We start from the raw sequence: 23,180 nt of genomic DNA, 5'->3' as shown, positions 1-23,180 counted from the left end.
ACACTGCATATTTCCTTTATGAGTCCAATTAAAAGCTAACAGGGGCCACTTCTCAAAGCTGTTAGATGTTTGATGTCGAGGTAGGAATCTCTTGCCGTATAGCTGCTGTGAGCCGTCTCGGGTTGAGACACGGGTACCTCTGTACTTCACTTGTAATTGTCTCTGAATTGAGTTGTATGTCAGCAGTAAAACCTTTTATGACTGGCCTTCCAACTGTTCTGAGATGACATCTCAGTCACCAGCGCTTCACATAAAAAGGGGTTACATCATTTATGATACCTCTTTAAATTGAATTAGATATATTCTTCATCTGTCTTCTGGAGGTCACTCTACGAGTGTGTGTTGAGGGGAAGGGGGGTCATATTTGTGATGAGGCCAAAATAGATCCCAGGCATCATTACTTTGTTCCACCAGTGCTGTCACTGTTTTTATTCTCTATAAGTTATGGCAGTCCATCTGTCTCCGACGTCTTTTTCTTTCCAAATGACTGTCTGTCTCTCTCCCTTCTTTATGATATCATCTCAAGCGTCTACAACTTTTGCCATCAACTTTTGCCCCCTATCTTTGTCATATAAAAAAAAAAGACTTCTTTAAAAACGGAAAAGTATTTGGCTCTTTCTTAGAAATTGTGTCTGTGTGGTCTGGCACCACCCACGTATATCCTCGCTCTGACAACCTGAACCTAAACATTTCCCTCCATGACTTGTAATCTAGAAGCAGAAATCTGGCTAACTACTGTAATTTACAGAATCTATAGGTTAAAGGAGCCCAGTAGAGGGAAGGGAAGTATAGCCTGAGTAATTTACTTGTCGGAGAATCTGACTTAGGATCCAGATACATGGAGCAAGTGAGTGCTTGTGTGGGTATTTCTGTAACTGTAAATCAGGGCACATTTATTTACACTTTAAAAAAATCTTCTTTAGGTTATTTACATATGAATCTTACAGGAATCATACAATCATCCATCGGGACAATTTAGGCATTGTTCCTTTATTTGACAATTTACACAGGGCGTCAAGGTTTTATGTGTTATGCCTTAGTCACACGATTGCAAATTGACAGTTCATCAATAAAAAAAAATGCATCTATAAACTGCAGCATTATGCCATGGATGTAAAACAAAACAATATACTGTTCTAGCAACAGATAGTATACATCTTCATTACAGATAATGATTATTACTTATATATATTTTTTCATCCGATATAAAAGGAAATCAGATTGAACACACCACAGGATGAAGTAAAGCCACCCCACTGTACGGTTTCCTCTGCTCAGTCAGCTCAATAGTGTACACAAGTCACCATCTGCTGCACTATAAATATCTCACTTTATACACTTGCTCTCTATCAGAGGCCCGGGATATATCAAATACATAGATCATGTCAGAAATATTATGTAAAATCAGTGGTATGGCTTTCATTTAAGAAACTGAATCTTTGGCATCAAACATTAATTATATTTCTGAAATGTATATAAAGTATACATCCAGTTATTGTGCTTTGCTTGGTTTTCATTAGTCTTCTGAATTCCCAGGAGTTCACTGCCTTCCCACGAGGATTCAAGCTGGCCATATAATCAGCCAACAAAAGCTACTAAGCATCTTTTGGTTGATGGATGATCCACACTGAGACCTAAAACAGCCACCAGGTGTTTACACTTGTCTTGGTGGAAACTAATTTGACTTTCCCAACATAAGATCGACTTTCTTTCAGGGGCCAACCCATAACAATTAGACAGACAGGCATGCCTCCACAAGAGTTCCTGCTCTTGCACTTTGCCTCTGGTATTTCCAGTTCATGTGGTGTGGGCCGCATCATGTGAGGCCTCTTTTCTCAGATTACTGCTATGATTTTATTGCAGTCTTGATTAGGCACATGTGACTAACTGCAAACCCCTGTTGGCAATGGGTGAGCGGTTGGTAGAAAGCAGAGGTCTTCCAGATCTCTGAATTGTAACGAGATTCAGCCTCTCAGGTTCACGAGGCGAGACCAGTTCCTCTGGAATTTGATTCTTCTGGCCGTGTGGAACCCAGTTGGCCCAACTCACTTCATTTCACACATTAACTGTTATGTGTGCGTAGAAGAGAGACATTTTCATTCTGCAGGCGGTCTCCACTACCTCACAGAAGAAAAATGCTAACCCCGCTTCACATCCCGCAGAAAAACAAGCCAAGACAACTTGGTGAGAGAGGGAACATATTGGGGTCTTTTAAATGCAAAAAAATCTGAGGGGGGAAATGGAAATATGACCATTTTCCTGATATGAAAAGCTGAGCATAACAAGACTCAATCGTGATATTTCAAGAATAGCTTGCACCTCTTGTCCTTTCTTCCCTTGGACTGTTTTTCCAGGGGATGGGGGGAAAGAAATGAAAAAAAAAAGTTATGATTTGTATAATGATGGATGCCAACACAAATTGGGTAGCCATTTATTTCTCTCCCTGAAAAGGCTGCTACATAAAAAAAAACCATTATACACTACCACATCAAAGGACCATTTACATTTCTATCATACACAGTTCAAATTGAGGGAGCCAGGGAAAAGAGGGACGGCTAAATTAGAGCAACCTTTTAAAACAACAAAATGAGGGTGATGCATTTTCAGGAATCAAAGTGAGAAGAGGGGCTGTGATGGTGAAGCTCTCTTGTGTGGTCCCAGTTTCTCTCTCTCTCTCTCTCTCTCTCTCTCTCTCTCTCTCTCTCTCTCTTTCTCTCCCTCTCTTCCCTGGCTCTTCCTTCTTCTCTCACATTTTCTCATCCCTCTTTTAGAGCTCTAAGCCTATGAGCTGGCTTGGGCCCTTCCTTACTACACACCCAGCGGGGCTTTAAAAAGGCAGGGCCAGAGGTCTCAGCAGCTACACTCACTTTCCTCCTTTGCCTCTTTTGGTGTCGGTGTACTGTGCTGAAAGCCGGCTGTGTCAACCTCTCCAGCCTCCAGGTTGCTCGGATTAGAGATGCAGACACCACATTGCAGGGCCAACAATCTCCTGCTTATCCTTCTGGGCCCCATACTGTTGGCTGCGGGCCGGGCAGCTATGGAGAGCCAAGGTGAGGAGACGACAGACTTATTATTGCTGCCTGCGGTTGGGATATTAGTAGCATTTTGTGGGCAGACAAATGGACGTGCAAGCAGGTTACCTCAACCTGGGAGAGGGTGAGTGTGTGAGGACAGACTGTGCTCGAGAACTTCCACTGCGTTGCACTGTGTCAGTGTCGATGCACAAAAGTGTGTGTTAATATATTTTGACCTGTGTCTACCTGCTTATGTAAAATGTGGGGTTGGCTGTTTGTCTTTTTGTTGGTTTTGTGTGTGGAAGGAGGAATGTTCCCGTTTGACCTCCTTCACTCTGACTCAGTGGGCATGAATGGACAGAAACCAAAGTGTCTTCTTGGCTGTTTTTGACATTTTTACACAGAAATCTCTCTTGTAGCCCAATAGCCCAAGGCCAAATATAATTAAAAGTGTCAGAAAAAAGATAGGGAGCGATGCATGAGTGTGCATGCACCCACAGAATTCACTTGAAGCTTTTATGTACCGGAGCTTTACAATTCCACGCATGCATAGACCACAATGCAATATCTCTGAGATCCCCTCTTATGTATCTACAATCCTCACATACATATCTCATTCCCCATCTATGCATGTCTTTCCGCATAGCAGCACTGTATGAACTTGAGAGGGAACCAGCCTATTGGGATGCTCAGGCCAGGGCAACACTGGATGCTGCACTGAAACTCCGCCCTCGGGAGCACCGGGCTAAGAATCTCATCCTGTTCCTCGGCGACGGTAGGTCATGCTATCATTATGAAATCTATTCAAGCAAAGATTCAACACTGACTTGGCTGTGATTAAAGTTTGAAAAGGCTACTACTTCCAGCAATTACAAATACAGCTCAATGTCCAATGCAAGAGGGTGTTCAGTGTTTACTGTGCTCAGAATGTATACATGGAAAGTCCTTTGGACAGCGGACAGTGAGTGACTGGTAGTGCAGGTGTGTGTCTATATTTGGGAGGGCTGATGAGAAACTGTTTGTAGTAAACAGCTTTGGTCAATTGTTCAAATGCTTAAAATCGATTATGTGTTTGTGGACTTGACCAATTTGAGTAATGAATCAAGTAGTAAGACATTCATCTCACATCCCATCTCTTCTCTGGTTCCCTTTGATCATGACAGTGGTTTGTCATTTCACCAATAAGTTAACATGTCTAAACTTAAAGCTTCATTGAGAGATATGTTTATTCCAACAATGGATCAAATGACGAAGTGTAATGTGATAGCACCTCTTTTTGGTTAGTAAAGTTAGGAACTAGCTTGTGAACATAATGGAACATTTTGCAGCTTAAAAACCTAGTATTTCCCTCGGGAGTTGGTGGAGACCAAAAAGGAGCGAGATTAGAGTGCAACCTTGACTGGTTGTTGTTAAAGAAGTATAACTTGCAAAACTTGACATTGCATTTTTGTGTGAGTGCATTTTCTTCCCTCACACACATGAACAAAGCTGATGTTTTTTTATATTTTATATTATATATTTTATTTGATCCAATTAGAACAAATGTAACATGTTATACCTTTAAGGTGGCAGGAGCTGGCTGTCAGCCTGAAGATCCTCTCCTGTCACGCTGCATTGTAACCTGGCATTCAGGCATTCAATGACTGTACTGTCTACCAAAGAGCCAACTATTGTCAGTTGGGGGAACTTTCCATCTGGATCGCATTTGATTGGAAAATTCTTCACAATAGTTGTTACTGGTGTGGTATTTTTACAGCTGGTGAGGCATGAAATATATGTTATTTTTTTTTGTTGAAAGGGGAGCTGCTTAATGGAACAGAGATTTAAGAGTGTGTTCCTGTGAACAACAGATCAGAACGAAATCAGAACGACTGTGTCAAATTTCTGGGTGGTCGGGGCTGAGTTTTCTTTGTGCATCTCTCCTGTAATGCCCAGAGCATGTTCTCAGTTTTATGACTATGATGTTGAAGGGAGAGTGCATCACTGTGGCATGGGCTTCATAAAGTATGCTTTTCAAAGTCAGGAGTGAAATACAATAGTGGACCACAGGAAGAGATAAAACAGGTTCCTTAATTGTTTTAGAAAATCCAAAGGCAATTACTGTAAGTGTTATGTAATATATGCCAGATTGTGACATAGCAGCTATACACTTATCCAGTATGTTCGACCAATAGCGGTCTGATTACTTGCCTGCAAGAGTAGGTGTTGGTCTCTGCGATGAGTGTGTTTGAAAGTGTAGTTCTCCGAGAAAACAACTGGCTTAAATGCCCTAGTAGTAGTGGATTCAGTCGATTTTAGAAATGTTCACAACAGGGCAGTAGTCTGGGCTCGGTGTCAGTTTAAATAAGACTGAGATAGTGAAGGTAAAAAGATATCGATGGACCCTATCAGTGACATTGCCTGTGAATCATTGTCTCCCAGGGATGGGTGTGTCCACAGTGTCGGCTGCTCGAATCCTGCGAGGTCAGATGGAGGGCGCATCAGGGGAGGAGACAATGCTCGCCATGGACACCTTTCCATATGTGGCCCTGTCAAAGGTGACAGCACAACACTGTTGACCTGTAACTCATCAGGCAATATTCCTCAACAAATTATCCAAATGTTGACTACACTACAATTCATCATTTGAAAGAGCCAGATGGTTGCATCATGTACATTCAGTTGATGTTAATAGGTTATAAAATATAATTTTATAATTATTTGTCTATACTACATGAATAATGTGTGTGTGTGTGTGTGTGTGTGTGTGTGTGTGTGTGTGTGTGTGTGTGTGTGTGTGTGTGTGTGTGTGTGTGTGGCAAATTCAGAGGTCATAGATTGCAATTACATCATCAAAAAGTCACTCTGACCTGTTTCCTTGTCCTAATTGTAAAGTATTAATGGTCGTAAATAAATTACGACCATTATTACTGTCCCTTTTTCCCATTTGAACTTATGATCGGCTAATACAAATCAAAAGTTTTTAAGGAGATGTCACATCACATGAAAAGCTATACCCCAAACCCCAATCAGAATAGGAACATGTACAGGTGCCACTGGTAAATGAGGAATGCGTATAAATGTTATTCAGGCTTGTGTATTTATGTGTCTGTGGTTTCTTGGTAAATCAGTATAGCGTGACACTAAGAGAGAGAGAGGGAGAAAAAAAGAGCGAGAGGGGATGAATGAAGGGTGGGTCAGGGGCTACGTGTGTGTGTGTGTGTGTGTGTGTGTGTGTGTGTGTGTGTGTGTGTGTGTGTGGTTGTGTCTCCCTTTTTGACATGCTTCGGTCTTTTAACATGTTGCAGCTTGCCTCATACCATCGCGCTCCAACTTAAACCTATGTCTGCAAATGGTGTCAAGGGATTTAGCTAAAAACAGCACTTCAACTAAAAATGCTGACATTGTGGAAAGAACAGGTTGGATTCAGCTTCAAGTATAATCCCTCAATTATTGTGGCTCAAGTGTAAGTGATAGGGTGAGTTAGTCTTAGTATTCAGCGTCTTTAGTGTCTATGTGTTCTAACCTATAGTATAAAAAAATGGAGATACTACTTCAAATAACTTTACTTTAAAGGTGTTTGTGCTTCTACTCCACAGACCTACAGTGTGGATAAGCAGGTCGCAGACAGCGCCAGCACGGCTACAGCCTACCACTGTGGGGTGAAGGCCAACGCTAAGACATTGGGGCTCAGTGCTAACGCAGTGGCCTACGAGTGTAACACCACCTTCGGTAACGAGGTGTTCTCAGTTCTACGGCGCGCTAAAGCTCAAGGTAAAGACACCTTCTGGCTTGGCTAAGTATGATGGGTGTGCTGTGTACTGGAAAGGTCAACAGGTTTTAATTACGTTCTTATCTCAAGATATGCAATGACTATATCTGCCTTAAAATAATATACAGGGAATAAAGTTCATCTGTTTCCTGCTACTTGAACGCCATTGGTTCAATGTTCAGATGTCTACTTAAGAGATCAAAGTGTGTTCATGATTCATTTAGTGAAGGATCTTCAGTGTCCATTATTAGAAATGTTATATTCATGTCTGCTATGTGACATTGTGTCTATAGTCTGCTTTCATCTTTATACTGGAGTATTTCCAAAAAAGCCATGAAGTTTTAATTATACAAAGTTTCTAGACAACACTTTGTTGTTAGAGTTGAACTTCAAAGGGTGGTGCCAATAAAGCTAAGTTATCCAAAGGCAACCACTTGTTTTATTAAATGATTAATCATTGGAGCAGGAAGCACTACAAAATATATGTAAAAAGCATTGATTTCCATTTTTTGCTAATTAATTTCCGTAGTAACAATAAGTTATATGGGTATAATAACTGCACGCCATGAAGCATTAGTTAATCCTGCAATTTACCCACTGCGGGACTGATAAAGGAATATCTTATCTTAAGTATGATTAAACACTTAATTCATCATTTATTAATTATTGTTCCTCATAAAAGCATTATATAATACTTAATTTACAAATGATGAATCCATCATTTATAAAGTGTGGAACAATGCTTTATAAATGATGAATTAAGTGTTTACGCATACTTAACTAATGCGTCATAGCGTGCAGTTATAAAGTGTTACCGTTATATGGTTAACTGGAACCTCTTACACCTCTTTCACTTGGGTTCATGGCATAACCAGGAAAGACTGCTGGACCCTGGTCACACATCAAGAACTAAACTATAAGTCGTTCATTTGTACGCCTGTCATAAAAAGAAAAAAGACTTTTACATTGAGTGTGATTGCCTGTAGAGTTTTGAGCCTCTGATTCGAGTGTCTCTCTGCTTTATCCAGGTAAATCAGTTGGGTTGGTGACGACCACCCGTGTCCAGCATGCCTCCCCGGCCGGTGCTTACGCCCACTCTGTCAGCCGCAGTTGGTACAGTGATGCAGATCTTCCTTCCAGCGCCCGCCGACAGGGCTGCGTCGACATTGCAACCCAGTTGGTCACCAATGTTGATATTGATGTATGTGAGAACAACGCCGTTTGGTGCATTTATTTTCTTAAGAGCTAAATACTTTATCTATAGAATATTACTAGATTATGTTCTAGCCGTATAATCAAATAAGTATTTACACATGAGAAGTAAGGAGAATGAAGCTGAACATGAGTAAAACCACTAGGCTCTATTGTTAGCGCAGTATAATTCTTCAGTACAATTACCATCATAAACTACTAAACATAATAATTCCATTCTGCCTGGTGTGCTTTTAAGGTGATTCTAGGGGGAGGGAGGATGTACATGACACCAAAAGGCACTCCAGACCCCGAGTACCCAACCTCCAACTCTCGCAAGGGGGACCGCAAAGACAAGAGGAACCTCATTGATGTGTGGCTGAAGGCTAAACCAGTAGGATCAATTCACATTGCTTTCCGATATTTCCATACATTTTAGAAAATGATTCAAATATTCAAGTGTCTTCTGCTTTGATTTTCAGAACAAGAAATCACACTATGTTTGGCACAGGAAGGAGTTTGATGAAATAAATGTTAAAGCTACTGACCGGCTCATGGGTGGGTATATTAACACAGGCAGCAAAAAACACAATATATTCCCTTCTGTGATTGTGTATAACGTTAATAAGAATGTAGCATAATTATTATTTTTACTTTTAGCATATGCAAGGCAAAGCAAGTGTATTTGTATAGCACATTTCAACAACAAGACGATTCAAAGTGCTTCACATAAAACCATTAAAAGAATCAAAACATAATGCAGAAGAAAACAAGATTTACAAACAATTAGGAACATTCATTTTAAAACATAAAAAATCAGTCGAAAAGCAAAAAATACAATAAAAGTTGCAGTGCAGTTTAAGAAATAAAATGCAGTAGTGGGATGCAGAAATGTACATCCTGGAATCTGGATCAATTAAAGGTAGCAGCAAACAGAAATGTATTCAATCTGGATTTAAAGGAGCTGAGGGTCTCAGCAGACCTGCAGCTTAATTGGAGCATGTTTTTTATCAACGGGAATTTGCGGTACATTTTTTATGTCAAGGCAGAAACACTGTTATCAAAATAGAAATAGCAAATGCAGTAATCTGGGATTGATTTATAAATAAATACATTTTTATCTCATTTACAAATACAAAGAAGCAGCTTGTATTTTAAGACCCTCACTCTCTGTTCTTTAACTCTGCCAGTTTAGAGCTGATTGTCAGTTTTACCAACTTACAATGACAAATTATTTTGTTCTTTTAATTCTACAGTGTCTACAAAATGTAATTTCCTTCTTTGTGTTGGTTCCAGGTCTGTTTGAGCCAAAGGACATGCGATTCGAGGTTTTCCGGAACAGCACACGTGACCCTTCCATTGTGGAGATGACAGAGAAAGCCATACAAATCCTCAGCAAGAATCCGAAAGGATACTTCCTGTTTGTGGAAGATGAGTACCATATCAAAAGTCCTCTTTTATAAAATCTCATCAATCTTGTCATGATAGAAATCATGAAGAAATATGGCCATGGTGGAACTTCTTGTACCTAAAGGGACTTGTTTGACCCGTATGCCGTCAAAAACAGATTTCTAATCTGTTGATGTAAAGAATACAAGGTTGTCAATATAAAACCGGCTATTCATTCACTGTAATTTTATTTATTTTTGTCCTTGAGATAGATTTCCCTATAGCACTCAAAACTGTTTTATAAAGAATGTATGGCAAAAACAAAATAGCATAGTAGTAGCATAATCCATGTGATATTGTCCTTTTAGCTACTACAGTACAGTGTAGTTGTAGTGAGATGTTTTGAGCCAGGTCCAATTCACTTGTTTTGTGCTTTTGTGTTACGAGGGAGAATTGATCACGGTCACCATGATGGCATTGCCAAATTGGCACTGACAGAAGCTGTGATGTTTGACCGAGCCATTCACCGCGCTGCACAGCTCACGAAGGAATCTGATACTCTCACTGTGGTCACTGCTGACCACTCCCACGTCTTCACCTTCGGCGGTAGCACACCTCGAGGGAATCCCATCTTTGGTATGATTCAACACAAACTCTTTGAATGCATTCCAGATTTAAATTGGCATGAGAATCATACTCAGAAACATGAAATTTACAAGGTCCAGGCGGGGAAAAGTAAAGCATTTGTTTTCAGACGCTAACCCTACATCGAGGATAGTAGAAATATCTTAGAATGACTAGTTTTATACATTCATAAATGGAGGTGATGACACAATATTTAATATGGTGGTTATGTATTTTTTAACTTCAAAGCTTTGTATTAGTCTACAGCTTTGTATTAGTTTCTTAGTACATGTGAGTCTGTGTGCTTGTTTTGACACCATGTAAAAAGATAATGTGACTGATGTATTATTACTTTGCGTTTTTGTCATTCAGGTCTGTCGGCAAAGAAAGCCGATGACAAAATGCCTTTCACCAGTATCCTGTACGCCAACGGCCCCGGTTATGTCCATATAAATGGAACCAGAGGGAACATCACAATGGTGGATTACAGTAAGCACAAACTAATGTATTTCAGATGTGGCACTCGTTTGAGCTGATGTCTGTACAGCAAGAGAGAACTGATGTGGTTACGGCTGACTCATATGAAATATGATATTCATGCCATTGCTGTGCTCTGTTCTGTTCTCAACACAGGCCTCATTGTGTGAATGTATCTGTACCTATAACAAGCTATTTGTATTTCTTTGTGGAACACTGGACAGCAATGATCCAGTTCCTCCTCCTCTTGTTCTGCACCATTCACTTTAATCTTAGCATGAGTGTGTTTACTTGAAGATGGAAATACCACTGTCCAGGCATCAATTACCTTTTAAAAAACCTCAATTTTGTCTTTTTAAATGGTCTGGCTTCACTTTGTGTTTTTGGAACCAACTGTGTTTCAAACCCATGCACACTCAACCCGTCTTGCATCTAAAGTAAACGTGAGGGATACATTTCTAAAACGTTATGTATCCCTCCAGATAGATATGAAGTACTGTAAAAGTCAGCATCTATATTCTAATTAAGACTATAGTTAGTTAGTAAATTAGTTAGTTTAGAGACTTGATTGTCCAAGATGTGGATGTGAAAAAAGATGGTATTTCATCAAAATTAGAGTGTTGAACATGTTCTAATTACATTTAATAAGGTAAATTAGAAAATATTTCAAGGCTAACATCATCTTAAAGCTATCCAGAGGTGATCTCTGGAGTGGATAATATATGACACAGTCAAAGGGAAGTTAATGTGGACGGACATCATGATTCATTTATGCTGATATAGTCTATACAGCATCTGTTTAGTATTAACAGTGGATGATCCAAGCAGAGAGATGCCTAAAACAGTGTTTGGTTACATTCACAACACATTTCTCTCCAGACGACGAGGAGTACATGCAGCAGGCTGCCGTCCCATTGGATGCTGAGACGCACGGCGGGGAGGATGTTGCTATCTACGCCAAAGGCCCAATGGCTCACCTCATTCATGGGGTGAAAGAGCAGAACTACGTGGCCCATGTCATGGCCTATGCTGCCTGCATAGAGCCCTACAAGAACTGCCCTCCTCACCAGCACAGCCACACCACGAGCGGGTGTGTGAACACAAACTCGAGCCATCTATTTGGCCTGCTTAGCCTCCTCTGGTTACTCAGATGACCCCCACACACCTAAAAACACACACACACACACACACACACACACACACACACACACACACACACACACACACACACACACACACACACACTTACACAAATACATTGTATGTATAAAGCAATACAGACACTTGATGCACTTAACATTCATTGAGTACATGTACACACAATGTGTTAACAATAATAATACTCACATCCATTCTGATCACACAGTGTATTCACATGAGCTTGTAGATTGAATCCAAAATGCAGGCTTTAACTTGCATGTAGTAACTCTCATTCCAATACAAACAGGCAAACAGTGGAGGCTAGAATATATACAAATATGCAAACATTATTTCACACAATGGTGGCTCTGTAAGAAACACTTCATGTAACTGTTGCCATTGCAGAGCCAGCTGCATGTACTTCATACAGACTATTTCAAGCCTGTACTTGCAACATGACTACTACCTTGCACTAACTATTTCTTTCATTAGTTAGCTTGATTTGTATACTCTTCTTTTTTTCAAACGTTAAATACATACTTTGTGAGCACTGTGCTCTTTCAGAGTTAACACTTGCAAGGAGCTGTAATTTACCATTTACATGCAGTATTAGTGTGAGGCTTTACCCAGAATAACTAAACAAGTGAGCAGGCTGAGGGCTCACTGTTCAACTTGTGGACATTTAGACACACAGTTGCAGTCGTCATTGTCCGGATGGAATACATGACTATATGATGTAACAGAAACTTGAACTACGAAGCATTGTGTCGTGCCAAGCTGCAACACCAACAGACCTTACGAGAACCCATGAAGATGCTGCACCTCTTTCAGGAAGGAAAAATATGTAATTTTTAAATGTCTTTATCAAGTTTTTATCTTGACCTCATTGGTCCCATATAGTAAATCTGTTTTCTGCCGGATCACTTGATATATAATCTGTATGGATTGTACGTGAATGTATTTTGTAAGCAAATATTTTTGTCAATGTATTTTTATACTGTTTTGCAAATATTGCTTAAATAAGGATGAGAAGAAGAAACCTTTTTCTTGTTAAGTCCTTTGTCCAATTTGACAAATTGCTAAAATATACATGAATGAAATGAACGTTTATCATGCAAAAAGCAATTAGGTAACCATGGCATCTATGGGATAAATCACTAAATAGGAGAATTTAGTGCATTTTTGCATCAATTCATACACTTTAGTGACACTTCAACCCATTGACCTTTCAGTAATTATGCCACACTGTAACAACAATAGAGAAAACCATCTCATATTAAAAGCAAATTATGGCAATGACCATTTGGAGACACTCATGGTCATACTGTGTATCTAACACAATCCTTAAAAAAAGCTGTGTCCATCTCGTGCTCATTTCCATTTCTTATTTTGTTGATTTATTTTGCTTTTTCTATTACTGTAAGATGTCCAAATGCTGATTCTGACAAAATAAAACATGTCGCCGTGTGACTGTCTGTCTGAACCACAAGGCACGTTAGAGTAAGACTGCTGAGGATTGTTTTACCACATTGCTGAAAAACCTCACACAGATGTACAGTTAGACCCATTTGTCCACAATGACTCACATGTTATCAATTGATTCAGCCCAAAATTAAAAAAAAATGCATAATGGCCTTTTTTAAAACAAAAACTGGAAACATCAGGCTGCCCAACCCTGACTCACTTTGCTGTGGTCACTCAAGCTGAGGAGCTCTTCAACATTGCCCATGGATGAACTTCTCCAGCAACTTTTTCAACCCCATCAACACTATTGAAAACATGCTTTGCAGCTATTGCCCCCACAGCAACCATTATAATAAACCGTCCCCTGTCTGTCTGCTGCGATTCTGCCTAATACCGTCCCATCTCAAACCTGCCTTTCTTAGCAAAGGTCTTCCAAAAGGTTGTCAACCTCCAGCTACATGGACATCTTTACTCCCACCTTCCAGTCTGAGTTCACATCGTCCTGAGCAGGCCTACAAACCAAAACTATCCAGAGGTTACACTACGTCCAAGGCAACTGAGGAGCATGTAAGAGGTGGCTTCTTGTCGCTGGGGCCTTGCTTGTGGAATCATCTCAGAGGAACTATTAGGTTGCAGAAAGAAGACTGATTGTTTTGAAGTCTATGAGAAAATGACCCTACTTCTCACTTGATGTATTACCTATTGTCTCAATCGCTGGTTTCAAGTGTTCTTCAATTGCATGATTAATTTAGTAAATGATGGTCCCATTTAGAATGGACAATAAAGCAGGATATGCTTTTAGGGCATGCTACCTTGTGATTGACAGGTCGCTACCGCTACCAGAACCGTATACGCCACTAATTTGTAGTCCAAATATGGTCACTTCAGTTCACTAGTTGCAAAAAGCAGTCAACAAACCAATGGGTGACATCACAAAATCTGTTTGTGTGTGAAGCACTTGGAGATGTTGTTTGCATTTTAAAGTTGTATTTATTATTATTATTATTATTATTATTATTATTATTATTAGTAGTAGTAGTAGTAGTATTGTTAATATTATTATTATTATTATTATTATTAATATTATAAATAAATAGTTCATCTTGCAATGTAATAAATAATAATTTCGTAACATAAAACACTGTAATCATCATCATTAAGTGAATATTTATTGTGGCTATAACAATATTGAGTAAGGCTGCTTCTGGTAAATATTTAACAAAGTGTGTGCTTTTAGTTTGCACTTCAACATGCAAACTATGGGGAGAACAGAGATCGAACCGCCTACCTTGTGGTTTCAGGACGAACACTCTCCATGAGCTACATGATAACTTCACATCGTACAAAAGTACGAAGTACACGAACATAAAACGTCATTAATAAATACATGGTATCGCCTGTACTTTCGTGGAAATTTTTACGTTACGCCGTTAACAGGTTACGCATGCGCTACTTGCCGATTCTTGGCGTTTTGCCAAAAAACGATATCCATGATAGCTCTGTGAGATCTCCATGAGATCGTCTCTTCTGCTGTTGCATCTCTCAAAACCAAATACAAATTTAAGCTCAACATTGAGCATGAATTTAGAGCCGCATACAACCCCGTTTTGAAAGGAGGAAAGCAGACTCATTGCAGAAACTAATACTGATGAAACTTGATGGCTCACATATCTGCACTCATTTTGTTTTGTTTTGCATAGGTTGCACGTTATTATTATCTTAAAAATATATTCAATGTAAAACATGTTACTTTCAGCCACAATAGGTAATCCAGATCAATGATTATGAAAACTCATGGCCATTCTCTGTCTCGTGTTGAAAGGCTCCTCCATGTGACCTTTGCTCCTTCCTTGAAGCTATAAATGACAAGCACTTCCGTGCTTTTTTTTTTATTCGCATACAGTCGACGCCATGGCCAGCCAACAAAAAATCCTTTTTACTGGATTATTGATTTTTATTTCAATGCAAAAGACTTTGTCCGTTTCAGGTAAGAACTGTTATATCGCTGCTGTTAGACAATAATTAGGTATCTGGAGAAACTAAGAATCACTTTCAATGTCACGTTAGACGTATACAATTGTATTTAAGGACAACACAAAAACACGACCTGTTGCACTACACACACAGGGTAAACAGTTATATGGGCTAAATAAGAGTTTATTTACTCATTTGTTACAACCGTTTTATTTATAACAGTGTGTCTATAAAAAGCAATGACTGAGCAAGGTCACATGATTAACATTTGTTTTTAATTCTCATTTATCATAATGGTATCTTATCTTGTTTGATTATTGCAGCATCATTGAGGAAAATGTCTGTCCTTTTGCATTTCTTGTTTCTAATGTTCGTGATGTAAGAATTTATGTTTAAACATATATAGGTTAATGCAAGTCACACAACAATAAAATTAAAATCCCCTTTATGACCCGTATAGATTTAAAATGTTAAAGCACTTTTAGTTAAGCCACTTCTGATTGGTTATAATACTATATTCTGTTTTCTTGCTTTTAGAGGAAGAGCTCCATGCCAGCTACTGGAACAACAAAGCGAAGGAGGCTCTTGACACTGCCCTGAATGTTCAGCCTAATCTTCAACAAGCCAAGAACGTCATCCTCTTCCTGGGGGATGGTGAGTCTTTCCCCACCATTAAAGCGGTTTCTTTAGTTTGGAGAGCATTTTTCCTTTTCAGTTCAGTTCGTTTGTTGAGGTGAGAAGATCTATTATCACTTAAAAGTGTGAGTCTCATCTTTATTATGGAGTAGTTCCCCAAGGTAGGGAGAGAATGCAATGCAAACCAAATGCGCTATGTGACCAACAAGAATGGGTTTGTGGGGAGCAGGAGATGAATGTTGGCGTATGTTCACCAGTAGTTATTACTGCTTGGAAAGCCAAGCGTAACAAAATAAACTGAGGCTAAACCACAGACTACACTGCATGTGAAGCTATTTCCACATGTGTCCTTAACTGATCTGAACACCAAAAAAGGTAAATCACTGCAACAAGTATAGAAAAACGTCCCAAGTTCTAACATTTTTGAAACTGGTCGTCTATTAAATTAGTTTCAACTCCCTTTAGTACTTAAACATTTAAACATTAGCCGTGACACACACACAGATACACTAATCACTGTTGTTCACTTGCTTCTGTTAATAACTCCATGATCCAAGATCAGAATCTGTCAGCTTCGCTGTAAAAATTAATTGATCAATTATGGATTTATGGTTACAGCTGCCTCCACTGCAACTCACATACCTGCTAATAGCAGCATGTTAAAGGTTTTATGAGTGTTTGGGATTGATCAGTAACATTTAATCAGCCCATAATTGACATGTTTGTGAACACAAGTTGTGCCGATAATGACTTGGAACTTTAGAACTGATAGTAAATTTGACATTTGATTCATTTTATAGATATATGTTGAAATACTGTATATTTGAGATTTTCAAAAACAAGTTTAATCTAATGGTCAACTTGATAAACATAATGACCTCCTGGGAAAGTATAGACCAAGAGAAAAAAAATTGTCATTTGCTTTAGCAAATAGTTCCTAGCATTATGCGGGAAGAAGCTCTGACAACAAATGTTGGACAGGATGCCTGGATTTTTCTAGAAAAGAACGTGTATAATATTAATATAATAATATAATCGAGTTTGTAGAGGAGTAGAAATGTGGAGTAGTGCTGTATTTACTTTGCATATTTTCCACCATTTGTGATTATAAATAACTCAGATGTCCTTCATCACCTTTTAAACTCTCGCATCAGCTGAGCCTTATGAGGTTCAGGGTGCACAATGACAGCCCTGTGCCTGCCTGGCCTGTGTTATTTAAAACTCAGGTGTGTCTCCACCTGCTTCCAGGTATGGGAATACCGACAGTGACTGCTACCAGGATCCTGAAAGGCCAGTTGGCAGGACACTCTGGAGAAGAGACGAGTCTGGTTATGGATACCTTTCCTCACCTGGCGCTGTCTAAGGTCAGCCTACTCTCCCTGACAAATTCAGACTGCGTATTTAAACTTTCTAAATGAGGATGAGACGCATGCATTTCTTTGTAATTTATAGATACACCAATGTTGTAAAATACAACACATTTATTGCGTCATCATGAAGCGGAGTGTGCAGAAAAGCAACTCACAATTACTTCAATCATCACTACAACATGAGATATAACTTCAAGGATAAGCTATACATTATAGATTATCCTTGAAGTTATATCTCATATTGTAGTGACGATGCTTTCTGTAGTTATTTTATTTTTTCTTTCTTTTTTTATTGGTATCAAGCATCAATCAGACATCTACAAATGCTCTTCAGACAACTTGATGATGCTCATAATAGCCATGTACGTATAAAGCAAGGGGTGAAAAACAGAACAAACAAAAAGAAACAGAATGAAACAAAGACCAAAAAGAAAAACAATGTATAACTAAGGAGCGATCTGTTCTCATTCTCATTCATTGATCCATGAAAGCAAAATCAGGTCTATGGGGTGCTACGTATGCAACCCATTTTTTCCAATATCCCAATTTTTTTTCCAGTTTGTGGTTGATAGATGCGGTTATCTTGTAAATGTCCATTGTAATGTCCATCCATGTATTCAGAGTGGGGCTCTCTTGTGATAACCATTCATAACATGTGCTTTCTGTAGTTGTATTGTATAAGTTAACTTGTGTCCACTCAATGTTTTTTACCTGGTGGAGATGATTTTCAAGTCCCCTTCTACATGGTTAGCAGTAGTTTGATTACTTATTTTCAAATTGTTATCTCCCTCTTAAAAAAAGGGTTATAAGGAATAAGTTTGGCACAAAATTATATTTGACAATTTGATTAGAAATCGACTTGACTACAGCATGCTACATTCATGCCACGCTAACAAGCCAATTATGTTTCGGCTATTTTGCCGAATGTGGAGTCATGTGGTTGTTATTATAATCAATGTCATGTGTGACACAAGCAGCCCGTTTTCAATATATCTTGGGTCTGACTCTTGGCCTGTAACACTGGCTAACACAACTCCATCAAAATCCATGAAATGCCAATTAATCCTTAAATGCAGGCAGTGTTGTCTGCATGAATAATATGAAGATAATATTTGTCTTCCAAGGACGCAATATATGATGAAAGGCAAGCACTGAATTGAGTTTAGGAAAGTACAATAACAGGATTGTAGCCTCAAAATACTAGGTTTTTTATTACAAAGACAATAGCTCAATTGCAGTTATTAATATTCCTAAACTCAAGTGTATCGCTTGTATGACTTGAGGGTACATGTACATGCCCACCGAGTCCAAAGGATATAATCTGAGTGTAAGTAACTGGATCAGAACACTTGCTAAATGCCTGAGATGATAAATACTCACGTTAATGATAGTGAATATATTTGGCCCCTGCAGACGTACAATGTGGACCAGCAGATGCCAGACAGCGCTGGCACAGCCACAGCTTACTTGTGTGGTGTGAAGGCCAATTACGGCACCCTGGGTGTCAGTGCCGCCACACCAAGGGGCAACTGTAGTGCTACCTATGGGAACGAAGTCTCATCAGTTTTGGAACGTGCCAAGAAAGCAGGTAGGGTCTGATTCACACAGCTTCACTTTATACTGGTTTCATGCTGTTACACTGATAAGATGAGTTATTGGTGATGGGTTATTCATTAAGGAGATTTAGTCAGACTGGTCAGTATTACTCTGGGCATACTGTACGTTTTTGCTGGTGTGTACATGTTAAGAGGATGTAAGGCCGCTGTCACTCACAACATCTGTCCTTATTACCATACCTAACCATCTATGCAATTCAAGAGCCATTCAAATATTCTTAGAAAAGGTGAATAAGACAGTTCAGTGTGTGATATATACACACACGTCAATTTATATGGTTTAAAAGAATGTTGACGACAGCTGCTTTGTGTGTTGCAGGAAAGTCTGTGGGAATTGTCACTACAACCAGAGTGCAGCATGCCTCTCCTGGTGCAAACTACGCGCACACTGCCGACCGAGGCTGGTATTCTGACTCCGACCTCACCAACGAGGCAATCGGAAATGGCTGTAGGGACATTGCTTACCAGATGGTTCATAACACAGAGATAAATGTAAGTCTTAATATCAAGGTATATTTGAAGCAGGACACCAGGCCAGCGACTCAATAGGATTCATACACAGTATATGGCTATGCATATTGTCATGTACAACCTCTCTAGTCAGAATCTGTCGGGTGACCCGAGACCAAACAGCAATGTCACGGGGTGGGGAAGGAGAGGACCCAAATGCCGAAGCAATGGTTTCAAAGTAAATTTATTTCCATAAACAAACTTAAGACAGGCTTCAAAAAACGGGACGTGGAAAGTGCAAAACAAAACCAGGACTCCAAAAAGACAAGGACAAGACTACTCACGACGAGACCGCTTACGGGGGGGGAACCAGTGCAATCCAACAAGGGGACAGAAGACGAACAGGGTTTAAATACAAGAGGAGGGTAGCGAGGAACAGATGGAAACACTGAGGGCAGCACAGGTGAAAGGAATGCACAATCAGGGAACAGGGCAGACAGACAATCACGGACAATCACAAGGGAGGAAGTGCAGGAACACAGAGGACACACAAGACAAGGACTTCACAATAAGACAGGACACCAGACAAACCAACATCATGACAAGCAAGTCTAGTTCTCTTGACTTACTACTTCTTTGGTTTTCTATACCTTGACAGAGAACTTTCATTGAAACATTTGAACCATCTTTCTTACCGAGCCATAGTAAGTCAACAATGTGATCGTTAACATGGGATTTGATGATTGATCCCAAACAATGGTTGTTTGGAAAACACATTTAGAGTAAACCAACAAGATAGTAAGGCTTGACATCACTCTGGATTAGAGAGTCTGCTAAAAGCTTAGAAAGCAAAGTATGAAATATATATAACTGTCACTGTGTCATTTGATTCCAGGTCATTCTTGGTGGAGGTCGTCAGTACATGTTTTCAAAAACCACACCAGACCCTGAGTATCCAACTTACAGAGGAGACCGAAATGATGGACAAGACCTTGTTGCAGAGTGGTTAAAGAGCAAACAGGTTAATGGTCCCTGTGGCTGCAACTACATTGTTTAATGGGTTGTTGAAAAAAACGTCCTCCCCCAACCGTCCCCAAAAATTCCAATCAATGTGCTTGTTTTTATTCTTTACATACAGAATGCTAAATATATTTGGAACAAAGCTGCATTGGATGCTGTCAATCCTGAAAATACAGACTTCCTGATCGGTAAGACAAACTATTTCCTTCACCATTTTGCCAATCATTAATCATTCAAGATACCACTACAGGTTTGCCTGACATGTCCTTGGACAAATTGGTTTGGTAAAAAATCACAACATTTTTTTTTTCTATTTTGCAATCTCAGTTTACTTGCAATTTGGAGTGACTTTTTGTTAGTTTTTCAGAAAAACTGAAAGTGCACTTTTAATCATATATAACTAACACTGCCAGCTCTATTAAAACAATTGGGAATGTGTTTCTCAGTTTTTCAAACTTGTTTTTTCTGGATTCAGGCCTCTTTGAGCCCAAAGACTGCCGTTACGAGTTGGAGCGTGATGCATCCATGGATCCCTCCCTTACGGAGATGATGGAGAAAGCAATTAAGATCCTCAGCAAGAACCCAAATGGATTTTACCTCTTTGTAGAAGATAAGTGTCATTGTTTGATATACATATTTCCCAGACAGCAAACAACTGCTTAGTCTTGGCCTTTTGACACCATTAATTAACTGTTAAAAGTAATACACTCCAAGATCAAAACCATTGAAATCTAAAATATCTCTTACCATTAAAATAAAAGATATACTTGAAACTTATACTTTTTAAATGATGTGACAATAAATACGAGGTACATCAATGAGAGAGAAAACAGATCACGAATATGAGATATATTCTGCTGCTGATGATAATTTGAGAATTGCTTTCTTTTGGACTTTAAGCGGAAGAATTGACCATGGTCACCATGGAGGAAGGGCCAAAAGAGCTCTCCATGAGGCTGTTGAGTTTGACCGGGCGATCGGGCGAGCAGCTGAACTCACCAGTGAGAAAGACACCCTGACTGTGGTCACTGCTGACCACTCCCATGTCTTTGCCTTTGGAGGATATTCCGCCAGAGGAAACTCTGTTTTAGGTAAAATGCACTCTTAGAATTTGATAAGAGCTGAGCTGATGGAGGTTTGTTAATAAAAAGTGAAAAACATCAGAATTCCAGGTTTGAACAAAGCTGTAATGTGTCCTGTGATTTACAGGTGTGTCTCGCTCACTCGCCGAGGACAACAAGCACTACACCACTGCTGTGTATGGAAATGGACCCGGATACCGGGCTGGAATTCGCCCCGATATGAATGAGACGATTTCATGTAAGTGAGACAAAGTAATGTAATAGCTCCATCTTGTGGTGTAACAGCAGACCTATTGTAGAGGCTCGACAAGTCTTGGTGTAGTGTGACGTGAATGTCACTCTGAACCATAACCTGCTCACTTATTTTAAAAAATATGCTATAGCTTCATGGAAATGTTGGTTAATTTAAAAGGACAACAATTGACTTGAGTGTAATACCTTTATCAATGGTATCCTGTGAACTGTAACACATGTTTCTCTGCAATGAGCATGTAGTATTTTGTTAGAGATATGCACATTTTAAATTATTTGAAAAAATATCTTGAGGTGGGGGATCACATGACGATGCCGTAGATATTTTTTCAAGCCACAAATATAAAAACAGACTAACCAACAATAACTGTTATTATATTAGAATGTATAATGCTCTAGAAATACTTTAACTTTATCATCCTGTAATCATTAAGACATGTCAGACAATATGAGAATTTGGCAGTCAGTCAAAAAACTTGGTGCCATATACTTCAATGTACCTGAGATTGTTAACCTTGGGTCTGATCATTGACAACAAAATACAATTATACAGAAGCTATTTTTGTTAATACTGTGTCAAAGAGCTGACTAAGTAGCAGCTATTTAGCTGCATTGGATTTCGTTGACGTTTTGGAATTTGTCAATGTGCCAGAATACTACTATAATGCTCTTTTTTCATTTTCTTCCTCAGCGGATAATGAATACCGTCAGCAGGCTACGGTCCCTCTTAACTCAGAAACCCACAGCATAGAAGATGTAGCCATCTTTGCCAAAGGACCCATGTCACATCTTTTCCACGGCGTCCAGGAGCAGAACTACATTGCCCACGTCATTGCTTATGCCGCCTGCCTGGAACCCTACGAGGAATGTGATCTGCCCTCACCCAACCACGCTGGATCCATCCACCCCAGCCTCCTGCTCCTCCTAGTGGGCCTTCTTCTTCTGTCCCTTTGCTCTGTCTGAGATGACAGCCTTTGAATAACTGTGCTGTTTGACATTTGATTTATACAAATAATTGTTCTTTACACTGTATTTTCTATGTTCTATTTAAGAGCTATAGTCGCACAACTTTGAGATCACCGACATTTTAAGTAATTTATTCTTGTCCAGATAGCCTTGTTGTGAAATCGATCAATTCATCACAGCCACGATTTCTTTGCGCTTACATGACCTTAAATCTCTTGATTGATAGATAGATAAATTGATTGTGAAAAGTATTTTGCATTACTGCATAGAGCCATGACTTGTAACACTCCATTAAAAATGTTAGTTGCTGTAATTATTTTATCAGTTGTTATTTCGCGTTATTTACTCTTTTCATGTTTCATTTCGGGCTTTCATTTATTCTTCACCCAACTTGACGGGGTAATTGCCATTGTTGTCGGCCTATCTCTTCCTCAGCCACTCTTCCACATAACCCCAAAGCATGTTAGTACTAGTCCCATTTGTGTTACTTTCCATTACTATTATGCAAACAGTATAATTTTAGATTCAGATTCAACTTTATTGTCATTGCAGAGTACACATACTGAGACAATGAAATTCAGTTTAGCACCTGACCAGAGTGCAAAAGAAAGCAGTACAAATGCAGTGAAAGGTGCTGGATAAATACAATGTAGACAGTATACACAGTGGATATGAAGTAATGGTAAGAGGACCCGTATTTGTATAGCACTTTTCTAGTCTTCCGACCACTCAAAGTGGTCACATGACATCATTCACCCATTCAC

At 39.3% G+C, this 23,180-nt stretch overlaps 2 protein-coding genes across 2 annotated transcripts; both read left to right on the top strand.

Moving 5' to 3' along the window:
* Positions 1–2,956: 2,956 nt before the first annotated feature.
* alpi.1 (alkaline phosphatase, intestinal, tandem duplicate 1) lies at positions 2,957–11,600 on the top strand (the record flags this gene model as incomplete). The annotated part of the gene is made up of 11 exons (XM_079221468.1): positions 2,957–3,050; positions 3,664–3,789; positions 5,436–5,551; positions 6,593–6,767; positions 7,794–7,966; positions 8,216–8,350; positions 8,439–8,514; positions 9,253–9,391; positions 9,797–9,981; positions 10,342–10,458; positions 11,326–11,600. The coding sequence occupies 11 exons, from the start codon at positions 2,957–2,959 to the stop codon at positions 11,598–11,600; spliced, it is 1,611 nt and encodes a 536-aa protein (XP_079077594.1).
* A 3,663-nt stretch (positions 11,601–15,263) lies between these two features.
* alpi.2 (alkaline phosphatase, intestinal, tandem duplicate 2) lies at positions 15,264–22,413 on the top strand (the record flags this gene model as incomplete). The annotated part of the gene is made up of 11 exons (XM_079221601.1): positions 15,264–15,276; positions 15,562–15,678; positions 16,909–17,024; positions 18,444–18,618; positions 18,966–19,138; positions 19,992–20,117; positions 20,235–20,304; positions 20,592–20,730; positions 21,017–21,207; positions 21,326–21,436; positions 22,142–22,413. The coding sequence occupies 11 exons, from the start codon at positions 15,264–15,266 to the stop codon at positions 22,411–22,413; spliced, it is 1,503 nt and encodes a 500-aa protein (XP_079077727.1).
* Between the last annotated feature and the right edge of the window lie 767 nt (positions 22,414–23,180).

Source organism: Taurulus bubalis, assembly GCF_910589615.1.
Source record: "Taurulus bubalis genome assembly, chromosome: 7".
Taxonomy (NCBI): domain Eukaryota; kingdom Metazoa; phylum Chordata; class Actinopteri; order Perciformes; family Cottidae; genus Taurulus; species Taurulus bubalis.
Note: the sequence above shows the minus strand (reverse complement) of the source record. Positions and strands in the feature narration are given on the sequence as shown.